General features: G+C 37.3%; 1 protein-coding gene across 1 annotated transcript in view; it reads right to left on the bottom strand.

Moving 5' to 3' along the window:
* The window catches only part of CFTR (CF transmembrane conductance regulator), a 152,725-nt gene that overhangs the window by 109,051 nt on the left and 16,076 nt on the right, over positions 1-27,598 (bottom strand). Inside the window, exons 2-3 of the mRNA XM_080936133.1 lie at positions 22,314-22,424; positions 4,053-4,161 (exon numbers count right to left, since the gene is read on the bottom strand). Of these exons, the coding sequence (XP_080792259.1) occupies positions 4,053-4,161; positions 22,314-22,424 (220 nt within the window). The remainder of the gene's footprint in view (positions 1-4,052; positions 4,162-22,313; positions 22,425-27,598) is intronic.

The following is a 27,598-nucleotide window of genomic DNA, read 5'->3' as shown; positions in this document are numbered from 1 at the left end:
TAGTTAGAAATAATATCTCCAGACAGCCGGGAGAGAATTTCACTTTTCTCACCACAAAGAAATGATAAATGATTGAGTGATCTATATGTTAATTACCCTCATTTCATCATGAAAGATTGGATACATATACTGAACTATACACTATGTATTTTATAATGACAATTTAAATATGTCAAATAAATCTTTTAAAATAAAACTTAAATTGAAATAAATAATAGATCTGGGAAATAAAAGTTTTACAGCATTGAACTGTGTGGTCTCAGTGAAGGGGGCAAGGATAAAAGAGCCCCTTCAACATCATCACACTGTGTCCTGACAATTTTCCTCCTCATGCCTCCTCACTTTGTACATTCATCGACTCTCTCCTATGAGGACCCTTCCTTACCAACACTCGGCTGTGTATCAGTGGACATTTGATCTTTGGCTCCAAATGCTGTGATGTGTCCAGAGATACATTCTAAGCCCCCAGGTTATCTCAGAAGCACTTCTAATCACTTATCCATAAATAATTAATACACGGTGAATAGCTTGGAGATTTTTTAGCTATTTTTAATGTTGAAAAATTTTTTAACTTTTTCATATTTATTGCATTTCCCTGTCCTTAATTTCTACTCACAGGGAGATCTTGACTGAAAATATTTTCAAATGCTGTGTGTGCTCATTGATAAAAGTGACCTCAAAGGTAAGTTGAAATGATAATTCATTCTTTTTTGTATGTCTATTTATGTCTATATGTGTATTTTATAACATATTCTACTAGAAGAAATTATATTATCTTTTTTATAGTCTTGTCTTTCATGTATAGATGTATAGATCCACCATTAAATAACAGATCTATGATATATAACAAATTAGTTATTATATATAAATGTATGAATTTATGCATAAATATGTACAGTTATTATAATACTCATAAATTTACTTACAAAGAAATTCAAATGTATGCCTCCATATATTTATATACATATATACATATGTGGATTGAAAAGACCTGAAGAATTTCTTCTAAAATATAATAGCATTAGAAAACACTATGGGCCTGGTCCTTTCTGCTGGGACAGACTGCTAGCTAGTCTGCTTCCCCAAAGATGCCATATCCTGAGGCATATCAAAAGATAGGCTGCATTCAGAGCATTTGATACCACATCCTGAGGCATCCCAGGGCATCTGTTGCACCTTGGGCATTTGACACAACAGCTGGAGACATCCCAGGTGATCCACTGTACCCAAGACACCACAGCTTGAAGGAATCCCTGAAGTACCTCTGTATACAGGGCAACTAGGCAACCTATACCACAGTCTGAAGACCTCCTGGGGGCTCTGTGGCATGCAGGGCAACTACCAAAAGACTGAAAGCCTCCCTGGAGTTTGGCTGCAAACAGGAAAACAGAAACCACAGTCCATAGTCTTCCTCCCAACCCCCCCCCCCAACAACACAATTAAAAAATGGGAAATCAAGAATTCACAACAGAGGAATCTAGAACAGCTGAGAAGCACCTAAAAGATGCTTAGAGTCCTAAGTGATCAAAGAAATGCAAATCAAAATGACCCTGAGATTCCAACTTACACCAAATAATAACTAAGATCAAAGCCTCAGGTGACAGCACATGCTGGCAAGGACATGGAGAAAGAGGAGCACTCCTCCACTGTTGGTAGGAGTGCAAAGTGGTACAATCACTCCGGAAATCACTTTGGAGGTTCCTCAGAAAATTGGAAACAGATCTACATAAAGACCCAGCTATACCACTCTTGGAAATATACCCAAAAGATACCCCACCATGCCACAGGTGCACCGACAACAGAAGGATGGATACAGAAAATACAAGGGAATACTACTCAGCTATTAAGAATGAAGTCATCCTGAGTTTTGCAGGCAAATGAATAGAACTAGAAAATATCATCCTGAGTGAGGTAACTCAGACCCAAAAGGACATGCACAGTATGTTCTAACTAATATTACTCAAGAAAAAGAAAAGAAAAGAAAGGAAAAAGGTACAGAATATCCAAGGTACAGTCCACAGAACTCAAAAAGTTCAGCAAGATGAAGGGCCCAAGTGAGGATGCCTCAGACCCACTTGGGAGGGAAATAAAACAACCACAAGGAAGGAGAGAGGGAGGGACCTGGGAAGGAAAAGGGACAGGTGTGGGGGATAGAGAGGAACATGATCTGGTATTGGATGGAGGGAAAGAATTGAAGTCCTGAGGGTGAGCAGAAAGAATGGAAACAGGCAACCTCAGAAAATATGATGTTGGGAGGACCCTTCAGAATGTACCACAGACCTGGGGAGGTAAGAAACCCTCAGAACTCAAGGGGGCAGGGGCTAGATATAATGCCCTACAGTGGGGAGAGGGAACTTGTAGAGCCCACCTCCAGCAGAAAGACAGGGCATCAAGTGAGGAATGGGGTTGCTATTCCACACTTTAAACTCTTACCCATAATTGTTCCTATCTGAAAGAACTACAGGGAAGGAACGTAGAAGAGACTAAGGAAAAAGAGGTCCAGGGCATGGCCCAAAAGGGGATCCAGCTCAAGGGGAAGCCTCAAAGCCAGACACTATTAATTAGGCTATAGAACATTCACCAAAGGGACCTATCATGACTGCCCTCTGAAAGATCCAACAAGCAGCTGAAAGAGTCAGATGCAGACATTTGCACCCAACCAATAGACAGAAGCTGCTGACCCCTGTGGTTGAATAAGGGAAAAAGTGGAGGAAGCTGAGGGAGGGGGGTGACCCTGTAGGAGGACCATCAGTCTCAATTAACCTTGACCCCTAAGATCTGTCTGACACTGGATCACCAGCCAGGTAGCATACAGCAGCTGATTAGTCCCCCAACACATATACAGCAGAGGACTCTGGGGTCAGTCAGAGCAAATGCACTTAGCCTTCAAGAAACTAGAGGCCACAGGGAGTTTAGAGGTCTGATGTCTCAAGGGGTGTGTGGGGCAAGGACTTCCTTTTGGAGATAGGGGAGGGGTTGTGGAGAAGGTATGGGATGTGAAACAGAAGGAGGGTGGACTGGGCGGGGAATGAAATTTGAGCGCAAAAATAAAAATAAATAATTTGCAAGCTAAAAAACATTCTGGAGTAATTATAGTCAATTTTGTCAAGGTAAATTTTTAATGATTTTTTTTCTGAGGCAGGATAAAATAAAATTCTTTAAATAACATGACTGCATATGGTTCATAAAGGATTTGAGGAGACACCAAAGCCCTGCTATCTGAGGATAAAGACCTGAAGACATACAATGCAAATCAATCCAAATGGAACATAACGTCCCAAGGCAGAGTTGTGTGGAGTTGTTACAGCAGACTCAACATATTTTCTGCGGGTCATTTCTTTACAGGCTATGACCAAGCTTCAAAGTGATGTTCGGACGACACAGAAAGTATAAGCACGTCCTTAAACACCACAAAGCCTAGGTTTCCTCGCTGCTACTCTCTTTACAATGATGGACTGCTGATAAAATACATGGTCTGTGTACTTCACCATCTCATTTAAATTTCTGCCATCTTTTGGAAACAATTCAGTATATCAATATGTATGAGTCCAAAATATCATAAACATTCCTCCATATCATTGCCCGAATGAAGTCTTACTCCTGTCTTCTGACATTCTCTTCTATAGTACAGAAAAGCAAAGGTGCCAGCAATCACAGATACTGTTGAGGCATTATAATATAGATTCATAAAAAAAAATAATTTTGAAATGAGTAATTTGCTTTTCTGGACCCATTTTAATTTTAAACTATAAATCGAAACCTATATTTTAAGAATTTCCACTTCTTTTTGCTAAAGTTTTTGGTCATTTGTGTTTAAACTTGTAATAGAATTTTATTTAAAACAAAAACAATAATAAAAACCTTTGTTTACACAAGTGCCCTCATATTTATGTAATTAGAAAACTAATAATTATATCTTACTAATATATGACAGCATATTTACAGGTGAGATTCTTTTTTCTTTACATTTCTTTTTTTTAACTTTATTTTAAAAAACAAAGATAAAAGAAAAGAAATTTTTAAACATTTTTGCATAAATGTATACATCTTACCCCGAGGTATAACAAGATTCCATAGAAGGTGAATCTCCAGAAAAAGCATCGCCGAAGGGCATGGATAAGCTGGGGATTCTCCTTTGAAGCTTGTTCCCTGTCCCATTCTCTGCAAAGAACAAGAAAGTGAAACCGGTAAGCTGAAGCTACAAGTATCTGAGCGGCTCTATTTCCTTCATACTCTCTCTGGCCCCAAGTGTCAAGGAGCTTAACCACCATGGTGCAAGAGACAAGACCCTGTGATGTCTCTCTCTCCAGTACCAACTGCCCACCGAGATATTTGGTATAACCTGATGGCCTGCCATGAAATCTCTCTGCAGTTTCATTTTCTGAAAATACTGAGTTTTCTATGTTAAAGAACTATACTAGGTTTCCTAAAAGCAATGACAAGGGTAAACAAATGATTTATAATACTGACAACGCATTTGTGTTCAGAACAGGATGCAAAAATTAATGTTTTAAGCTTCTTTTCCTGTTGTCTCATATAGATGTGTTTTTAACTGTCACAGATTTTACAATATACAACTTTCAAACAAAAAATAAAACATCAGGTGAATTTTTTATTTTAAATATATTTAAAATTTTTAGTTAATATAATTACATCATTTTCTCTTTCATTGTCTACCTACCACCCCCTCCTATATCTCTTCTTTTTAGTCCCTCCCCTACCCCTCTTCTGAGTTCCTTCTCAAATTCATAGCCTGTCTTTGATTATAATATGTATTATTATTTTGACATATTTCCATATACATACATGCATACATATATACATATATAAATACAACCTGGTGATGTCCTTTAGTGCTGCTTGTATGTATGTATATGACCTCAGAGATGACTCCTTGACATTGGATAACTAATTAGGGAGCTCACCTTTAGAAAAAAAACATTTCTCTCTCAGTTGTCTATAGTTCTTTGTCTAGGAGGGGGGCGGAAAGGCCAGAAAGTTTGTTCTGAGATATGTCTCCTAGAAATGACAGGAAGCTGCACTCATAACACCTCAACAGTCTGGTTACTTAAAGGAGATCTGAACAATGACAATAGGACATAAGAAAGGGAAAATGTCAGGTGAGCATTTCGTGATTTAACACAAGAAAATCCTATTTGGAGTTTTAAAGAAAAGGCATAAAATAACTATCATTAAACTTCATATCAAACTGCTGAATTCATTTAGTAATGTTTCACATTACTAAAAATATGTTTCACAGTAAGCATAGCTACTAGACAGTACTGACAGTTTTATTTCTGTGCTCCCAGAGCATCAGCTAGTTCACTGTAGGCTGTGGCCACTACTGTTTATTAAGAAAAAGTACTTATAATTCTCATAATGGAATAAAATATGTGTCAGTGTCACTTTCATCATAATTTTCAAATTGTTCTGAGGTGAAAAAAATTCCATGAACCACAGACAAGGACTGAATACTCAGATAAAGGCCTTGTATTCCATTAATGGATATTCTCATTAAGTTGTCATAATTAAATACGGTGCTACATCACTTCAGAGGAAGAACATACAACTGAGATTAATTGAAAAGCTTAGAAGTCTCAGTATATGGCCTATGCTTCCCCAATAATTTGTTAATGGCAGCTGGTCTATAAAGCCTAGTCAACCCATAGTCCTCTTTGACTCTGTATTCATAAACATGGAGCCAGTTTATCTGTGATATTTAGAGTTTCACTGGGAAAAGTTGTATCAACTTCCACAGTGACTTGGTTTGCTAGAGGGGGGGTGGTGTTAACACCCAAAGGGGAGCTTTCATTAAGAAGTAATGGAGGGAGAATTTGTGTCAGGGGGTACTGGGAGAGAGAAATGGCTAATATTGAGTTGTTAAGGGAATGAGTAAATAAATTTAATTAAAAAACACAGGGCACAAAATTACAAAGCAGCAGTATATTCTCCATACAAGTAATAGGTCTCACTAAAAATTTCACCAATACTCCATTATAATTTAACAATCAACTCCATCTAGAAAATACAGAAGAGGGAATGTCCATAAACTAAAAATTTGATTCCAGACAAAGATACCAATAACAGTGGGATACTAAATACAAAAAAACAAGTGTCACATTTGACAGTAACACCTCACTGTTATCCCTCATCAATGCAGTTTGAGGAATATGGTCAAAACAAAAACCATATTTCAGGAATTGATTTGTAAATGGATGATAAACAAGTGGAGACCAGAACAACAAAGAATTGTCAGATGGGAGAAATGGGACAGATGTCAGATGAGAGATGAGAACGATGTAGACTTGAAGGGAAAAGAAGCTGTTATTTTAATCATAGGACTTGAATATTCTGTAACTCTAGAGCAATTAGCAATAAAAGTAGATGGTATTAATCCAGCAACACAAAAGAAGCTTAATGAGGGGAAAGAATTCCAGACTGGCAAAGCTTGTAAGTTAGTTAGAAACTCAAGAGTGGGTTTGTGGTTTTAACACTGCAGTGATACAGTTAATTCACTCTTATGGCCACAAAGACGAAGCAGAGAGTTAATAATGGACCTCAGCCAACAGACTGAGAACTTCAGTCACTTCCCAAGGGTGTAAAGGTTTCAATAAATATATAATAAGAAATAAGATAATAAGAGATACAAAATTGTAGCAATGGCGATTATATAGGTTAGAATTTATTTCTTATTAGAACTTAATGTATCCATTCTGAGACAAAGAGTTTTAATTAAAACACAATAGATAAATTTTGAATTTTATCAAGATAGGAGTCATAAAACTAAGCAGAAAGTATAAGGCCAGATAATTCTATAAATTTGGTGATGGAAAAACAGAGAGGAGGAGGAAAGAAGGAAGAAGGGAATGAGGGAGGGGGAAAGGAAGAAAGACTTATCTTCTTCTGAGAGGTCCACCTGAGGAGAAAACTAAACTAAAAAAATAAGCCAGCATAGGGCAAATATCTCAAGTAGACATTTGATCCCAGATACACTGGACTCACTGACCTCCTCAGGCTAGTTCTCTACCTAGACACTTACATAGTTCAGGCTTCATTATTAAATGTCCCCTTTTTAACTGATAAACATAATTGATTGGGCTTTTGTCACTCACAATCACAATGGCCCCAACCAACAGTCAGAAAAGGGAACTATAAATTCACCTGGACTGAATTATTCATCATTCAGTGGTTGGCAAATTACATTATCTTTAAGCCGTGGTGTGATTATTACAGTTTTTTTTCCAGAGTAGTCAAGATGAGAAATTATGGTTGATGTATGAAAGATTCAAATACATGAAGTATAATGGTTTCCCTGAAGTGAAGGAGCGTTCATACATTCAGCTCACATGAATTTTGCTCCTGATGCATAAACTATGTATCTTTGTATAGGTAACCCTTTCATAGGCCACCTACTCAGACCCCAACTTCCTCTAACAGCACCATAGATGGAAATGGCATTCTAGCTCACTGAGACTTAATACTTTCATAGACATTGTAGGTGACATCAGTGAAAGACAGTGACGTGAATGGAAAGGAGGGGGGAACTCAACAGCTGTTTGAGATGTACAGGAACCAGCACAAAAAGGAAATAAGCATGAGAAAACTAGACACCATGTTTCCTCAACAAGTCACTGATCCTATAATAATAGCACTTAATAAAATATGAGTATATCCAAATGTCTAAAAAAAGCATGAATATACTACAAAGGAACAAAGGGATTAATAAAACAAAGACATCAATACAAGATAGGATAATATATTTCAATTAAGAGAATTGTTAGAAAATTTCAAACTAAAATGATTCTGGAAATAAAAAATAATTCAAGTAAAAATCTTAGTGAGAAGTCTAATCAGTAGACAAGATTGTGTAGAAAACAGAGAGAGGATGAGGGCTGAAGATGAAACATATCGAAATTATGTCACTCAGTAAATCAGCAAGGAATTTTAAGAACATATGTGACCAAAATATGGGAAACCTCTGGAACTCCATAATAAAGGCTTTATACATAGTCAATAAAACAATAGAGGAAAAAAATGCCAAATCTAGAAAAAGAGATGTCCTTCTAGGTGCAAGAGGGCTCACAGAACACCAGAAAGACAGAGCTACAAAAGAAACTTCCTCAGCACATGTTATGGTTAAAACATTAAACATGCAGAATAGAGAAAGAGATTGAAAGAAAAAAAAAGAGGTCAAATCTCTTATAATGGCAGGGCCATCAGAATAGCACCTGATAATTCAGCAGAAAGTTTTCTTCAAGACTTCTATTTACTTCTAACATCTTAATGTGTCATTTTGCTCTCTTTCCTCCATCCAGCCCAGCCCAAGTCCCTTCTCTCTAACTCCTTCCAGTATCTCCCATCTCACTCCCAAATCATCACTTCTTCAAAACCAGAAAGGCTGGAAAGTTATAGCCCAAAACATTAAAGAGTTCTAAAGATTATAACTGTAAACACATAGTATTATATTCAGTGAAATTATCTATTTAAAGTTAAAGAGAAATAAAAACTTAACATTTTGTTTATTATTTATTTATTAAAGGAATTTACAGACACTAAGCCACCTCTATAAAGGATACTGGAAGGAATACTAGAGTCAGAAAATAAGATAAATGGCCTTCACAGTAAGTCACAGAGAGTAAATAACTCCATGATAGTTTATCAAAAGAGTTCTAAAATGATGGCCAAAACAAAACAACCGACATTAATATATACCTTTCAATTAAAAAATATTAAAAAAATATAAAAAAGCAGCTTGAATTAGAAACATGGATCTATCTTTTTGCTGCCTCTAAAAAGCATACATCACCATCAATATCAGATATCAGCTCATCTTAGGGTAATAGAATAGAAAAAGGTATTCTAAGCAAATGGAATTAAGAAACAATCAAAGCTAGCAGTGTCTGGCATCAATGTGAGAAGAGGCTTTTATTCCACAGAGGACATGTTTCCCCAATGTAGGGGAATGCCAAGGCAATGGGGTGGAGAGGTGGATCAGAAGGGAGTGAAACTTTCTAAAGGCAGATGAAGAGGGAGGAGAGATGGGAGAGGGTCCGGGTAAAGGGATAACATCTCAAATGTAAATACAGAGGATCTAAAAAGAGATAAATAAAGAATTTCTGCCTTGCTAAAAGGTTCTATCTCAGAAATGCACATAGAAGAGAGAACCAATTTCTATAATCATCCTCTTAATTCCATAAGCATACTATGACACATGTGCATATATGCATAATTAATTAATTAGATGATTAAAATCATAATAAATAATTTAAATGTAAAAAAAAAAATCAGGCATACCTATTGCAATAAATGACAAGATAAGCTTCAAACCAAAACCACTCAGAAGAGTAGCTAGATAGGTAAAACAAAAGTAGGTATCATCTCCATTATTAAGTAACTTACTGAAAACAAAGCAATCCACTTGGAGGACATTTAATTTAGATATTGCTATTTATATGTAAAACACAAGTGCACCGAGTTTCAGGGGGAAGAAGAAGCTTCAAAACAATGTCACCTACAGATAGGTCATCTCAGTGATCAAATGGACCTAACAGGTATCTACAGAATATCCTAGCCAAATATTAGACACACACTCTTCGCAGTAACACAAAATCGACTATGTATTAGGGACACCCTGCATTCCACATGACACAGTGGAATAAAGCTGGGTATCAATGACAAGAGAAAATATGTGAAACTTTGAAAACTATTCAGTCCATGACCGAATGATAATTGGGTCAAAGAAAAAAAATTAATCCTAAGACTTGGATGAAAATGAATTACAGGATACAAAAACTTATGGAACATATGAAGGCAGTTAAAAGATGTTTGTAGCAGCAAGAGCCAAAACAATTAAACAATCTTGAGATTTCAAATTAATAAATTAAGGATACACCCAAAGGCCTTGGAAAAACAAGAACAAATAATACCAGAGAAGAGTAGATAAAAAGAGTTATTTCAAAATCAGGACTGAAATTAATGATATAAAAAGAAAACAATGCATCAAGGAAACAAAGAGTTAGTTTTGTGAAAAAAGTAACAAATTTGACAAATTATTAGCCAAATTCACTAAAAAAGAGAGAAGGCCCAAATTAATAAAATTAGAGATGAAACAAATGACATTTTAAAAAATTTAATTGGCTATTTTCTGTATTTACATTTCAAATGTTGTCCCCTTTTTCCCCCTACCCATCCCCCCTTCCCCGCCACTTGTTTCCATGAAGGTGATCACAGTGCTGAAAATTCTATGCATGTGACTGGAGAAAAAAAGTAAGAGTCTTAGACAGGTGTAAACGCTGTCATTTAAAATGAAGACTGGCTTTGGAAAGACATGTCAATAAGGAGGACACTGAGAGACATGAATGATATCAATTCATGTAATCAAACCTTTTCTGATTGATTCACTTCACAATAAAGAAGTTATGTTTGGTACCATTAAATGGGCTATACCATAGCCCTGGGAGAGAACCTAATATGATTATTATGCTAAACAGATATAGTATTAACCCACTGCCTAAATTCTTATCTATATTTTTAGATTCATGCATGTCTTAGTCTTCATCAGATAAGCCACTTTTTGCAGCACATAGCAATTAATTTTGAGCTAGAGTTATTCTGCTATGACAGACTGCTAGCTAGTCTGCTCCCTGGAAGAGGCTATATCCTGATACATACCAGAGGATCCGCTGTACCCAGAGTATTTAGTAAGAACCCTCCACACCCAAAGTCCCATAGCTGCTGCTGGGAACCCACCATTTCCCCACGCCCTCCCACCTAACCTGAGGAACACCATTCCCCTTCTGCCTGGTCCTTTCTGCCAAGACAGACTGCAGCTAGTCTGCTCCTTGGAAGAGGCTATATCCTGAGGCATACAGAGAATCCCCTGCATTCAGAGCATTTGACTGCTAGCTAGTCTACTCCCCAGAAGACACCATATCCTGAGGCATATCAGAAAATTGGCTGTACTCGGAGCATTTGATAACACATCCTGAGGCATCCCAAGAAATCTGCTGTACCCAGGGCATTTGATACTACAGCTGGAGACATTCCATGAGATCTACTACACCCAAGACATGCATGTCTCAGTCTTCATGTCTGGGTGTAGTATTCACAGCTTGAAGGGATCTGAGGAGTACCTCTGTACACAGGGCAACTAGGCAACTGACAGCACAGTCTGAAGACCTGCTAGGGGCTCTGTGGCATACAGGGCAACTGAACCAAAAGACTGAAAGCCTCCCTGGCTCCCTTGAGTTTAGCTGCAAACAGAAAAACATAAAGTACAGCCCATAACCCACCCACCCCACACACAGCCCCTGGGAAAAGCTTCACACAGTACAACAGCTTGACTGCTCCTCTAAAGACCCAGGAACCTGAAGGCCTCCCAGGAGATCTACTGCAGATAGAGCAACAAATCAGCAGTTTCTCAGCCACTCTGAAGACCCTCTAGTTGGAAGGCCCCACAGGAGTTCTGCTACAGCCAGTGCAGCAGGCCTACCAGGGTACCTATAGCAACCCAAGGACAAAAAAGGCAGACCTCAGACAGAGTAATCTAAACCAGTAAATACCAGGGATAAACAGATGGTGAGAAGAAAACGCAAGATCATAAGAAACAGAAGTCAACATATGTGGCCATCACCAGAACCTAGTTCTCCCACCACAGCAATCCCTGAATATACCAACACACCTAAAAATCAGGAACCTGAACTAAAATCCTATCTCATGAAGATAATAGAGTCCTTTAAGGAGGATATAAATAACTCACTGAAAGAAATACAGGAAAACACGGGTAAACAGGTGATGGAACTGCATAAAGCAGTTCAAGACCTAAAAGAAGAAGTAAAAACAATAAAGAAAACACAAACGGAGACAAACCTGAAAATTGAATACCTAGGAAAGAGGTAAGGATTTACAGATGTAAGTGTCACCAACAGAATACAAGAGATAGAAGAAAGAATCTCAGGTTAGACGATGCCTTAGAAGAGATTGATACAAATGTCAAAGAAAATTCAAAACATAAAAAACTCCTAACCCAAAACAACCAGAAAATTCAGAACACAATGAAAAGACTAAATTTAGGAATAATTGAAATAGAGGAGAATGAAGATTCCCAGCTGAAAAAACGTGAAAATGTCATCAACAAAATCATAGATGAAAACTTCTTCAACCTAAAGAAAGAGATAACAATAAAGGTACAAGAAGCCTATAGAACACCGAACAAATGGGACCAGAAAATAAAACCCTCTCATCACATAATAATCAAAACACTATTAGAATTAAACCATAATTCTCAACAGAGATTATGAGAGCCAGAAGAGCCTTCTCAGAGGTCAGGCAGACTCTAAGAGAACACAAATGCTAGCCCAGGTTACTAGACCCAGCAAAACTTTCAATCAACATAGAAAGAGACACGAAAATATTCCTAGACAAAATCAAATTTAAACAGTATCTACCAATATAGCCCTACAGAGCATCCTAGAAGGAAAACTTCAACACAAGAAAGGTACATACAACAAAGAAATGACAAGATATTAAGCACAAAAAAAAAAAAAAAAAAAAAAAAAAAAAACAAAAGGAGAAAACCACAAGCAAATAAATCCACGTATAAAAACAAATATAACAGGAACCAACAGTCATCTGTCTTTAATTAAACCAGTATTAATGACTCAACAAACCTATAAAAAGGCATAAGTTAACAGACTGGATACACAAACAAGATCCAGCATTTTGCTGCATACAAGAAACACACTTCAATAACAAAAACAGATACTATCTAGAGTAATAGGAAAAAAGTCTTACAAACAAATGGTCCCAGGAAACAAGCTGGAGTTGCCATCCTAATATCCAATAAAATAGACTTTCAACCAAAAGCTATCAAGTGTGATGAGGAAGGAGACTTCATATTAATCAGAGGAAAAATACACCAATAAAATGTCTCAATTCTGAAAAACCTATGCCCCAAATGCAAGAGCACCACATTAAAAAAAGAAAAACAACTTTTCTAAAGCTCAAAATATACAATGAACCCTACACAATAATAGTGGGAGAGTTCAAACACCTCACTCTCACCAATGCACAGGTCACTGAAACAGAAACTAAACAGAGACAAAGTAAACTAATAGAGGCTATGAACAAATTGGATTTAACAGATATCTACAGAACATTTCATCTTAAAACAAAATAATATACTTTCTTCACAGCACCTCATAGTACCTTCTCCAAAACTGACAATATAATTGGTCACAAAACAACCCTCAAATGATACAAGAAGATTTAAATAATCCCATGCATCCTATCAGATCACCATGGCCTAAGGATGGTCTTCAATAACAGCAAAAAACAACAAAAAGCCCACATACATGTGGAAACTAAACAACTCTATACTCAATGATAACTTGATCAGGAAAGTAATAAAGAAAGAAATTAAAGACTTCCTGCATTTAATGAAAATGTTGACACATCATATCCAAATTTATGGGACACAATGAAAGCAGTGCTAAGAGAAAAATTCATAGCACTAAGTGCCCTAGGGGAATCTTACACTAGCAACTTAACAGCACACCTGAGAGCTCTAGAAAAAAAAGAAGCAAATACACCCAAGAGGAGTAGAAGGTAGGAAATAATCAAACTCAGAGCTTAAATCAACCAAATAGAAACAAAGAGAACAACACAAAAAAAAATTGCCAAAACCAAAAGATGTTTATTTGAAAGAATCAGTAAGATAAATAAACCACTAACAAAACTAACTGAAGGCTCCAGAGGCAGTATCCAAATTCACAAAATCAGAAATGAAAAGAAGACATAACAGAAACTGAAGAAATTCAAAAAAATCATCAGATCATACTACAAAAGTAGTATACTCAACAAAACTGAAAAATCTAGATGAAATGAATGGTTTTATAGACTGATATCACATACCAAAGTTAAATCAGGAGGAGGTAAACTATCTAAACAGGCCCACATTCCAAAAGGAAATAGAAGTCATTAAAAACTTCCCACCCAAAAATGCCCAGGGCCATATACATTTAGTTCAGAATCCTACAAGACCTTCAAAGAAGACCTGATACCAATATTCCTCAGATTATTCCATAAAATAAAAGCAGAAGGAACATTACCTAATTCATTCTATGAAGCCACAAATACTCTGATACCTAAATCAGACAAGAATCCAAAAACAACAAAAAAGAACATCAGACCAATCTCGCTTATGAATATCAATGTGAAATACTCAATAAAATTCTTGCTAACCGAATTCAAGAACACATCAAAACTATCATTCACCATGATCAAGTAGGTTTCATCTTAAAGATGCAAGGTGAATTCAATATTTGAAAATCCACTAACATAATCCAGTACATAAACAAAATCAAAGAAAAAAAATGACATGACCATCTCCTTAGATGAAGAAAAAAAAGCATTTAACAAAATGCCACAGCTCTTAATGTTAAAAGTATTAGAGAGAATAGGAATTCAAGGCCCATACCTAAACATAATAAAAGCAATTTGCTAAAAACCAACAGCCAATATCAAATTAAACTGAGAGATACTTGAAGCAACCCCATTAAAATCAGGGAAATGACAAGGATGTCCAGTCTCCCCATATCTATTCAATATAGTACTCGAAGTGCTAGCTAGAAAAATAAGACAACCAAAAGAGATCAAGGGGATACAAATTGACAAAGAAGAATTAAAACTATCACTATTTACAGATGATATGATACTATACATAAGAAACCCAAAAAATTCTGCCATGGAACTTCTCCAATTGATAAAAACCTTCAGCCTTTTATATCAAACCTTATATTTGATATAAAATTAACTCAAATAAACTAGTAGCCTTCCTTTATACAAATGATAAACAGGCAGAGAAAGACATTAGGGAAACAACTCCCTTCACAATATCCACAAATAATATAAAATATCTTGGGGAAACCACCAACCTAACAAGTGAAATATCTGTACGAAAATAACTGCAAGTCTCTCAAGAAAGAAACCGAAGATCTCAGAAAGTGTAGAAACCTCCCTTACTCATGGATTGGCAGAATTAATATAGTAAAAATGGCCATCCTACCAAAGGCAATGTACAGATTCAGTGCAATCCCCACTAAAATCCCAATACAATTCTTCAAAGTTGTGGAAAGAGCAATTCTCAAATTCATCTGGAAAGGTAAAAAAAAAAAAAACAAATTAGAAAAAAAAATCTTAACAATAAAAGAATGAAAGGCTGAGGAATCACCATCCCTGACCTCAAGCTCTGCTACAGAGCAACAGTGATTAACAGCTGCATGGTATTGGTACAGAGACAGACAAGCTGATTAGTGTAATAGAATTGAAGATCCAGAAATAAACCACACACTTATGCACACTTTATCTTTGACAAAGAGGCCAAAAGTATACAATGGAAAAAAGAATCATCTTCAATAAATGGTGCTAGTCTAAATGGCTGTCTGTATGTAGAAAAACGAAAATAGACCCATATTTTTCATATGGCACAAAACTCAAGTCCAAGTAGATCAAGGACCTGAACATAAAACCAGATACACTGAATCTAATAGAAGGTGGGAAAGAGCCTCAAACTCATTGGCACAAGTGAAAATATCCTAAACATAACTGCAATGGCTCATGCTCTAAAGTCAAGAACTCATAAATGGAACCTCATGAAACTGGAAAGCTTCTATAAGGCAAAGGACATAATCAATAAGAGAAATCATCAACCTACAGACTGAGAAAAAAGTCTTCACTAATCCCACATTTCATAAAGGGCTAATAACCAAAATATAGTAAGAACTCAAGAAGCTAATCACCAAAATACCAAACAACCCAATCCAAAAATATGGGGTATAGAACTAAACCAAGAATTTACAACAGAGGAATCTCAAATGGCTGAGAAGCACCTAAAAAATGCTCAAAGTCCTTAGTGATCAGGGAAATGCAAATCAAAACAACCCTGAGATTCCACCTCAAACCAATCTAAATGCCTAAGATCAAAAACTGAGGCAAGAACACATGCTGGCAAAGACATGGAGAAAGAGGAGCACTCCTCCACTGTTGGTGGGAGTGCAAACTGGTACAACCACTATGGAAATCACTTTGGAGGTTCCTTAGAAAATTAGAAATAAATCTACCTAAAGACCCAGGAATACCACTCTTGGGAATATACCCAAAAGACACTCCACTATGCCACAGGGGTATGTGTTCCACTATGTTCATAGCAGACTTATTTGTGATAGCCAGAAGCTGGGAACAACCCAGATGTCCCACAACTGAAGAATGGATACAGAAAATGTGATTAATTTACTAAATGGAATACTAAGAACTCAGGAATTAAGAACAAAGACATCCTGAGTTTTGAAGGCAAATTGATAAAACTAGAAAATATCATCCTGAGTGAGGTAACTCAGACCCAAAAGGACAGGCACAGTATATATTCATAAATATGTGGATATTAGCCAAAAATATGTTCAGAATATCCAAGACACAGTCCACAGAACTTGAAGGTAAACAAGCTGAAGGGCCCAAGTGAGGATGTGTCAGTCCCACTTGGGAGGGAGAAGTAATCAACCAGAAGGGAGGAGAGACAGACCTCGGAGGGAAAGTGGATGGGCTTGTGTTGGGGGAGATGGGAACATGATATAGTATTGGGTGGGGAAAAGGACTAAAGCCCTGAAGGCCAGCAGAAGAAATGGAAACAGGCAACCTCAGAAAATATGATGTTGGGAGGACCCTTCAGAATGTACCACAGAGCTGGGGAGGTAAGAAACCCTCAGAACTCAAGGGGGCAGGGGCTAGATATAATGCCCTACTGTGGGGAGAGGGAACTTGTAGAGCCCACCTCCAGCAGAAAGACAGGGCATCAAGTGAGGAATGGGGTTGCTATTCCACACTTTAAACTCTTACCCATAATTGTTCCTATCTGAAAGAACTACAGGGAAGGAACGTAGAAGAGACTAAGGAAAAAGAGGTCCAGGGCATGGCCCAAAAGGGGATCCAGCTCAAGGGGAAGCCTCAAAGCCAGACACTATTAATTAGGCTATAGAACATTCACCAAAGTGACCTATCATGACTGCCCTCTGAAAGATCCAACAAGCAGCTGAAAGAGTCAGATGCAGACATTTGCACCCAAGCAATCAACAGAAGTTGCTGATCCCTGTGGTTGAATAAGGGTAAAGCTGGAGGAAGCTTGGGGGGAACAACCCTGTAAGAGGACTAGCAGTCTTAATTAATCTGGACCCCTGCGATCTCTCAGACACTGGACCACCAACCAGGCAGCATACAGCAGCTGATATGAGGCCCCAACACATATTTAGCAGAGGATTTTCTGGTCTGGGTTCAGTCAGAGAAGAAAGACTTAGCCAATCCTCAAGAAACTGGAAGCCCCAGGGTGTTTAGAGGTCTGGTGGGGTGTGGGGGGTAGGGGCATCCTTGTGAAGACAGTGTTTGCAGGGAGGAGGTTGGGATGTGGAACATAAGGAGGGTGGACTAGGAGGGGAATAAAATTTTGAGTGAAAAAATAAAAGAAAAAAAAAAAAAAGGAAAAATCCAGACTTCCAGATTCTAGAAGGAAAAACGAGCTAGAGTTATTGGATACATGCAGAAATATAGTATGTGCTGTCAGAATTTGCTGAACATGACAGCACTGTTGCACATATGAACTCACAATAGCTACAAATGCATGTACAAGACCTGTAAACAGTCATGTCACAGATAATCTCAGCACGGATGGGAGCAGCTTATGAAGTCCACTACTACTTGAGGGGCTACTGGTAATTAGTGGATAGTCGGTTGTCAGGGATGCAGTCAGAGAGGCCATCCACGACCAAGTAGATGATCCTATACTATCCACATACATTAGCACTACATGGAATCAGTGTGCTTTTTAAAAAGCACGTGAAATCTGGTAGAGAACTGGGAGGATGAGGGGATAGACACCGAGTAGAATGAAATCGAAGATGAACTTGACAAAAACCCATATGCTTGTATGAAATTATCAATACAATAAACCAAAAAACACATACTATAACTTCTCATCTCAAAAAAAATCAAAATATATTTTAAATATCAGAAAGCTAAACTACTTCTACCTTATATAATCATAATAGAAGTCAGTATTTTAAGAATACTTAACATGGTTAGATTAATAGATTTCATTTAGTTACTTTTTTTCAACTTTATTTTAAAAAATCAAAATACATGTACAGACTTTTAAAAACAATTTGGCAAAAAAACTATATGAATATATTTTGTCACTACTTGATTTTAAAGGTTTGAAATCTTACTACTTACAATAAGCATAAAGTACATGTAAAACAAAATGTTACATGGAAATAGTCAAAGTTTTCTTGGTGTGTAAAGGTTAAACATAATGATTTTTAAATACCAAAAATTGCCACAAGGCTATCTTCTTAGCTCTTGAGTTAATAATGATTTAAGGTCTAGGTGTACCCCACTCTGATCATATGAAGCTCAAAAAAAGAAAGGCCAAAAAAAGTGGAAGCCTCAGTCCCTCTCTCTAGTTTCTATTTGGAAGCACCCAGAGCTGAGTTTTCCTCTCAGTACTGCTTTCATTGTACTCCATAGGTTTGGGTATGTTGTGTTTTCACTTTCATTAAAATCTAAAAAATCCTTAATTTCTTTCTTTATTTCTTCTTTGACCATGTTATCATTGAGTAGAGAATTTTTCAGCTTCCATGTATATGTGAGCTTTTTGTTGTCTTTGTTGTTATTAAAGACCAGCCTTAGTCCATAGTGATCTGATAGCATGCATGGGAGTATTTCAATTTTCTTATATCTATTGAGGCTTGTTTTGTGACCAACTATATGGTCAGTTTTAAAAATGGTGCCATAAGGTGCTGAGTAGAAGGTGTATTCTTTTGTTTTAGGATGAAATGTTCTGTAGATGTCTGTTAATTCCAATTGGTTCATAACCTCTGCTAGTTTCACTGCGTCTCTGTTCAGTTTCTGCTTCCATGATCTGTCCATTGATGAGAGTGGCGTGTTGAAATCTCCCACTATTATTGTGTGTGGTGCAATGTATGTTTTGAGCTTTAGTAGGGTATGTTTTATGAATATGGGTACTCTTGTATTTGGAGCATATATGTTTAGGATTGAGAATTTATCCTGATAGATTTTTCCTGTAATGAGTAGAAAGTGTCCTTCCTTATCTTTTTTGATAACTTTTTGTTGAAAATCTACTTTATTCAATATTAGAATGGCTACACCAGTTGGTTTCTGGGGGCCATTTGCTTGGAAGTTTTTTTTTTTTTTTTTTTTTTTTTTTTTTCCCCAGCTTTTTACTCTGAGATAGTGTCTGTCTTTGTCTCTGAGATGAGTTTCCTCTATGCAGCAAAATGGTGGATTCTTTTTATGTATCCAGCCTGATAGTCTATGTCTCTTTATTGGGAAACTGAGTCCATTAATGTTAACAGATATTAAGGAATAGTAATTGTTGTTTCCTGCTACTTTTGCTGTTAGAGGTAGAATCATGCCATGTGTCTTTCTTGCTTAGTTATTTTCTTACTTTTCCTAGGGTGTAGTTTCCCTCCTTGTGCTGGGTTTTCCATCTATTGTAGGGCTGAATTTGTGTTCAGATATTGTGTAAATTTAGTTTTGTCCTGAAATATCTTTCCATCTATGGCAATTGGGAGTTTTGCTGGCTATAGTAACCTGGGCTGGCATTTGTGTTCTTTTAGAGTCTGTATAATGTCTGTCCAGGTTCTTCTAGCTTTCATAGTTTCTGTTCAGAAGTCAGATGTAATTCTGATTGGTCTGCCTTTATATGTTACATGTCCTTTTTCTCTTACAGCTTTTAGGATTCTTTCTTTGTTTTGAACATTTGTTGTTTTGACTATTATGTGTCAGGAAGAATTTCTTTTCTGGTCCAATCTACTTGGAGTTCTGAAGGCTTCTTTTATGCTCATGGTCATCTCATTCTTAAGGGCAGAAAAATTTTCATCTATGATTTTGTTGAAGATATTTACTGTGCCTTTTAGTTGATATTCCTCGCCCTCTTCTATTCCTATTATCCTTAGGTTTGTCTTCTCATTGTGTCCTGGATCCCCTGTACATTTTGAGTTAGGAGCTTTTTGCATCTTCCTTGACTGTTTTGTCTATGTTTTCTATGTTGTCTTTGGCCCCTGAAATCCTCTCTTCCATCTCTTCCATCTCTTGTAGTCTGTTGGTGATGCTTGTATCTGTAACTACTGATTTCTTTTTTAGGTTTTCTATCTCCAGAGTTGTCTCTTTTTGTGTTTTCTTTATTATTTCTATTTCTGTTTTTAATTCCATCATCTGTTTGGTTGTGTTTTCCTGTAGTTCTTTGAGTGATTTCACCTGGATGTCCTGTAGTTGTTTAAGGATGTTATTCATGTGCTTCTCCAAGATCTCTATCATCACCGTGAAGTATGATTTCAAGTCTGATTCTTGTTTTTCTGGAGTGTTTGGCAATCCACTACTTGCTATAGTGGGAGATCTGGGTTCTGATGTTGCCAGGTTGTCTTGGTTTCCATTGCTTTAGTTCTTTCACTTTCCTCTTGCCATCTTGTGATCTGTGATTATATGTGGTCTTGTTGTCAGTGATTGGCGCCTGTCTCTCCTGTGGATCTGAGGTTCCATGGCCTCAGGAAGAAAATTGCTTCTGAGTGTTTGGCTTTTTGTGGGCAAGCAGTGAGTTCTGGTGGTAGTGACTCAGTTCTGTCTTTGTGGGCTCAGGTGTGGGAGCTCTGGTAAGGCTGTTCTGGGAGCTCAGCCCTCTGCCCACAGGTCCTGAGTACTACTGGCACAGCACTCTCTGCTCTCTGAGAACTCACAGTGTGCCCTCCCTGAGCTTATATGACAAGCTCACCTCTGGTCCAGGTGTAAAAGCACCTGTGGAGCTGATCTTCGAGCACCGCCTTTCCCGGGCAGATCTGGAGACGGGATGACAGAGACCGGGCCCTCACTGTAGGCCAGAAAGGACCCTTTTCCACCAGCAGTGCCAAGCCCTCTCTGCACTATGGTACTTATGGCATGACCTCACCAGGCCTGTTTTAGTTACTTTTATACTACTGTGCTAAGGCACCATGACTCAGACAACTTACAAAAAAAAATAGTTTATTGGGGTTTATGCTTTCAGAGAGTAACTTCATGACCACCATGTGGGAAGCTTAGCAGCAGGCAGGCATGATACTGGGGCACTTGAGAGCTCCCATGTTGAGATGTAACCATAAGACAGAGAGAGCTAATTGGAAATAGCATGGGCTTTTGAAAAAATAAAGGTCAGACTTGCAATCCTTCTCAAACAGCCTCTCCAACTCAGAACCAAGTATTCAATATCTCTCTCTCTCTCTCTCTCTCTCTCTCTCTCTCTCTCTCTCTCTCTCTCTCTTTCTATATATATATATACATATATATATATGTATATATATATATACATATACATATATATGCATGCTTACGGAGGGCATTCTCACTCAGAACACCATCATAATAAATATTTTCAATTTAAAAATATTTTTGAAACAAGCCAGACTTGGTGGTATATATCTATAATTTTAGGAGGTTGAAGCAAAGAGGAGGAGATTTTGAGGCCATCCTAGGCATTTAGTGAGTTTAGGGCTAGCCTGGACTAAATAATGGTATCTTGTCTCAAAAGACCAAGGTTAAGAATCCACCAACCAAAGAGTTGTGAGATTCTTGTGTAGAGACCCATGGCTCCATCCACATATGCATCAGAAGATGACCCTGTCAGACACCAATAGGAGGAGAGGCCCTTAGTCCTGTGAAGGGGAATGGCAGAGTGGGCAGGTGGAATTGGGAGCACCCTCATAGAGGCAGGGGGAAGGAGGATGAGATAGGACTTTTCCAGAGGGGAAACTGAGAAATCGGATAACAGTTGAAATGTAAATAAATAAAGTATTCAGTAAAAATACTGTTAATAGAAATAAAAATAATGCCAAGGGGGGAAAATGCACCTCATTGATAAGACTGCTTGACAAAGAGTAAAAAGGAAAACATTCTGTTTCTACGGCTGAAAACAAATATAGATAATTTTCTATACAATACTGTTAATTTAGTCTTTCCAAATCTTCCTTTTTCCATATTTTTAAAGATATAGAAATTATCAGGCTATGCATCATTTATTTTCGTAGAAGAAGCCATTTTTTTAAAAAGTGTCTTTCATTCATTTCATTGTTTAATTTTTGAGTTGATCAAGATTCAACAAGAATATAAAATGATTCTATTTAAGTGCACTAATTTAAAATGGAAGTTCTAATACTTGAGTTTTCTCTAAAAGACGTGAAAGACATTTTTCTTTGGCAGCAAAGTCATTGATAAGATCATACCTTTCTAGATTTTCAGACACGTGATCAGCTGAATCAGAAGAAGGTGCTTGGTATATGTCTGACAACTCCAAGTGGTGTCTGTAGCCTTTTCTCAAAATTGGTGTAGTCCAGCTAAAATAAAGGAGGACAGACAGATTTACTCCCTTGATTAGGTCTCCAATGTAGACATTATTCTTATATACCAACTGTATGCACACAAAACGATGAAAGTGAAATAAGACCACTTATGTAGATACATTAATTCATGTCTTAGTTGATACACCCTCATAAACACCAGCACCTTGAAACTTATGCCATTGCTTCATTCTGAATAGACAAGAAATCTATTGCAGCATAGTCTTTCCCAAGTGTAGCCAAGGGCAATTCAGCAATGAGTTAGCTATTTTAAATAGTGAATATGAACAGTGAATGGTTTATACCAGTTAGCTGATATAATTATCACTATGTCATTTCTTGAAAATATGAATCATCACCATCTGCTCATCTTTACACTTTAGATATTTACTGGAAATTTAATACACAATTTATCAAGGAAACCGGAGAAGCTGAAGGATGAAATAAGCAGAGTAGCCCTATTTGCTCAAACATGCTTCTACTATGGCAAAAGGCAGCATAACCTTCACAATGACAGAAATCAGAAATTCTAACACACACACACACACACACACACACACACACACACACACACACACTTCCTCCAGCAAGGCCATACCTTTTAATCCTTCCCCAACATTGTCACCACCTGGTGACCAAATACTCAAATATAAGAGCCTTTAGAGCTCCCTCTCATTCAGACCACAGTACTAATTTTTGATTAAAATTATTTTGATAGCAAGCCAGCCATTGTGACACATGCCTCTAGTCCCAGAATGTGGGAGGCTGAGGCAAAAGAAGGTGATTTTAGAGGTTATCCTGTGTATATAGTATATTTCCTTAAGGCAGGCCTGGAAAAATATGTATGAGAGGAAGAAAGGCAGAGAAGAAAAGAAAATTATAAAAAAAAGTCAATCACATATCAAAAGAAAATTCTGAAATAAATTCAAAAGAATGAGGTATCTTTTTAGCTTAAAGTGTGTGTTTGTTTGATGTCTTGAGACAGGAGTTTTCTGTGTAACTCTAGCTGTCCTGGATCTCCTCACTCCATAGACCAGAATGACCTTGAACTCAGAGATCCACCTGTCTCTGCTCTAGAGTGCTGGAATTAAAGGTATGTGTGATCACCACCAAGTCAATTTTTTTGTGTTTGTTTAATTATGTAGTTTACAAAACTGGTTTCTCCCTCAGCACCTCTTTTTTACCTCAGAGATGTCTAAGATTATTGTTATTGAGATTTCTTAATGATGTAAAAGAAAGGAAATATTCACACTAAACCACTAAAAGTCAGTGTTTGAGAAGCAAGATAAACATGTAACCGAAAATCACACTCTATCAAAGTCATTTGAGAAAGCAAGGAAATGTCATGCCAAATGTCAAAATCTTGATACTGCTCCAGGGCAAACTGTCCCGGTGGCCTTCATGGTAACCCTCATGCCTCCCATTCAAGGGCCGTATTCTTTACACTACTTCCACCTCTGACTTGCTCACTAGGACCAGCCCTATGTCCTTAATTGGTCTCGAAGTTGTCTTTAAGACTGACCTAAATTTAGGTCCATCCCTAAGATTAAGTGAACTCATTATCCATTCCTTGCTAAGACTTTAGTGATTGACTATGGTTTAGTATGTTACTTTCCCTGTTTAACTTGCAAGTTAACATTTTTAACAAGAACCTTCCTTAACAAAGGGTTTACTAGATGTCCTCACGGCACACTGTGATTCACTGGTCATTCTTGGCAGAGGAGAAAAATGGTGAATATTCATGAACGTGGTCTGGAGGCACAGAGGAAAATGGTGCCACAATGGGGCAGTGTCTCTAGTGGCATCATCTAAGGAAGAATAGTACAGCTAGGTGCTCAGTGCCCCAGCATCTCACAGAAGGAAAGAGACCTGAAATGTAGTTGGCAGTTAGCATAGGAGGACAATAGAGATAGCAATGTAGAATGTGATTTAGGCTATTACCCGCCATAAACTTGAAGCAAGGGTTTATTACAATTTTTTTAAGTATCTACTTAGCAATTGCAAAAGAAGTTTCACAACCATTAGCACATTGTTATTTGCATTTCAAATTTCTGTTAAGCAAACAGGACAAAAAGGGGTGTTGCCTTATTGCCAGGATTAGGAAATGGTACTTAGAGGTGTAAAACTTTTCTGAATTACTAACAACGTCAAAGATTTCTTCACATTCTTTTGAATTCATTTAACCATGTTCAGCTTTAGAAAAGTAGGTAGAGTGAGTTGTATTAAAATAAGACACAAAATTAGACTCAAATTAAGGGAGTGAAAACTAACAGGCAATAGGTAGGGGTGTAATCTACAAACAAATCATAACCCCTTTCCAGAAAACAAAAGCAGAAGCTGACTCATGACCTTCGGCATTCACTGCTTTATAAGGACTCTTTCCATGGTCAATGTCAATCTACCAAAGATGAGAACTGGGAAGAGTTAATATGCGTACCTCCTCAAAAACAAGGAACACAAGTGACCTTATTACAATAACAGCAAAATACAAAACAAATGCTAAGAGATAACCTCCAGAACCTTTGTTTGTCATATCTAATTTGAGTTCTATGATTTGATATTTAACAATGGCCATGTTTAGCAAGTAGTTCCCAAGTCAACTCAGCCAGTCAAGGAGATGAGCAGTGACAAAAGACAGAGAATGGAGATTTAATCTAAGTGGGCACATGGTGAAGAGCAGGAAAGGGTTCTGCCCCTTCCCACTGAGTCCATCCTCAGGACAGTAGCAAGAGCTTAGGCTTCCATACAGGAACCACGGAAGCAGGACAGGAGATGTGCATCAGTAAAGAGATTTGGTCAAACTGTTGTCTGGTCCCACGGTTTGTTTCACAAGTCAGTTCAAAGAAGCCATTTTCATCTGTGGGGACAAGCCAGTTCCCGAGAAAGACTCCTGTACAGGACATGATTCTCATGCATAATGGTCTGTCTGTGCAAGTCTGCTGTCTTGGAATACAGAGTAACTACAGGCTTATGATAATCCCTGAAGAAATGCAAGATCATCTTGGGAGTCTAGGAAAGGATGCTATAGAGGGAGAGAGTAGGATTTCTCACTCGTCTTTGTGTATCCAGTCGTAAAGGGGATGCAATAGACTAGGCATCATTTTTGAGACAATACTACATAAGTGACATAAAACCTACATACAAAAGTAAGAGTTTAACCCAAAGTTAACAACAAAGTCAGACAAGAATACAGATGCAAAATGCCCCCATGGATACCAGGATTTTGTTTTTTTATAGTGACCCCATGGGCCAAATGAGGAGTCAGAGCTCTTCAACAAAAATGTCTAAGCTCCTATTAAAAACCTGTCAATTATAATGACTATTAAAGCTTTTGTTTTTTCAAAACCTTTCCTCATAAAGCCCATGTTTTAAAATAACCAATAGCCAGTTTCCCAACTGGCATTTAGCTACATCTAACAGTCACCTGGCATTTTCATCTACTAAAACGATATTAAGGTGATATATAAAATATTTTCAAAGCCATTATTTGTATAGAAGAATACTTCCACTGTATTTAACATTACTTTTTATTAAACTAGTCAATGAATTAAACCTTGCTGCATCCAGCTGTATGATTTCTACTACAATTCACATGAGCCCACCCATGACCTTTTTGATATACTGTCTAGAAAGGGACACATTATGCAGACTAGTTGACTGATAATCTTTGCTGAGCCAGAATTATCAGCCCTTCAAAATTCTGCATTACAAATGTCTGTCAGATGATCCTGGGCCAGAAGGCTGAAGACTGATGCTCCAACATTTTGAGGAATGAAGGACTGTCTAGGTGATCAGCAGTCTATAAATTGGCTAAGTTTTGGAAGCTATGTTTTGTGCTTCCAAATTTTCAGGTAATATTAGTCATTCTTGGATTTCTGAAGTAGTTGAAGACTGGTAGTCTCATAACCAACCCAAGCTGTTTAGCATTGAGAAAGATGATATAGATTTGAAAGGGTGGTTTTCAGATGACATACAATCTAAAACAAGGATATAAGTCAAGTATAGACTTTTTTTTTTATAGTCTTTTGCAGAGTGCTTTATTTAATGGACAAAAATGATGGACTGAGTATTAAGTAAATCTTTTACTTCATAAATTGTAGAATGGTAATAATAGTTGTATTCAATTTATATTTAAGGGAAAAGAGCCTATTAACTGGACAAAAAGGGGGGAAATGTTGTAGACTGCCCTGGAGCTGTTTGTATTTTGACACTAATTCCACTTCCCCAAGAAGGGCTGCCTAGTCACATACTCGTGTGACTGCATCAGAACCTTCTTCCCATTTTAATTTGTAAAATAAAGGTGAGAGCTGGTGATTGGGCAGGGGAAAGGAAGTGGAGCTGAAGAGTTGGAGGAGGGGGTCTTTGAAGGAGGAGGAGGAAGAAGAAGAAAGATGAAGCTGAAGCACGTGGCCTGGAGAAAGCACAAGTTATAAGGGATCTCGTAGCTGGGCAACAGAGTAGTGTAGTGGTAGATCTGCCCAGTCTAGGCATGCAGCTTGTATTCATATTAACTGAGTTGTGTTTTCTTTGCGTGGGTATTTGGGTTGGAGAGGTTACAGCAACAAAAGGCCCTTGAAACAGATCAGCAGATAGGCATGAGAGAGCTAAGGAATAATTACTAATGACCAAGTCATTTCTTTTTTGTATGGATAAAGGTTCCTACATTTATTTTAGTGATATTTAGCCAAATTATAAATATGCTTAAAATTCATTATTTTCGATATTGTAAATAAGTAATTGGTGTATAATTTTTACCTCAGTAAAGCTATAAGTTAGAAAGGCAGGATGAAGGCTTGAGAAATCAGTGTTGGTGTTGCAAGGGCTTTCTAAGTGAGATATGCTTTTAGAGCTGGTGAAATTATTCAATGGTAATTCTCAAATTGTATTCCTTTTCACATATGCAAATGTCTTGATGGCTCCTGTCAATGATATCAAGAGTGTGTGAGCAGTTCATGGAGACAGTTAATGATTGGTGAAAAGCAACATGAATATTATACATTGTTTATTTTCTGTCTCCCACAGCCAGAAAGGGACATTTTGGAACTATTGTGAATTCTGAAAGGTAAAATGGTATTATGATATTCTATTGTATAGAAATTAAGAAATGTTGTTCATTGGCAGTGAGAAGACACTAGCATTTCTAAACTTCAAAGGCAACAAGCAAGGCTACA

The sequence above is a fragment of the Micromys minutus genome (assembly GCF_963924665.1).
Source record: "Micromys minutus genome assembly, chromosome: 23".
In the NCBI taxonomy this organism is placed as follows: Eukaryota; Metazoa; Chordata; class Mammalia; order Rodentia; family Muridae; genus Micromys; species Micromys minutus.
The sequence above is the reverse complement of the archived record's forward strand: the minus strand, read 5'-3'. Positions and strand labels throughout refer to the sequence as shown.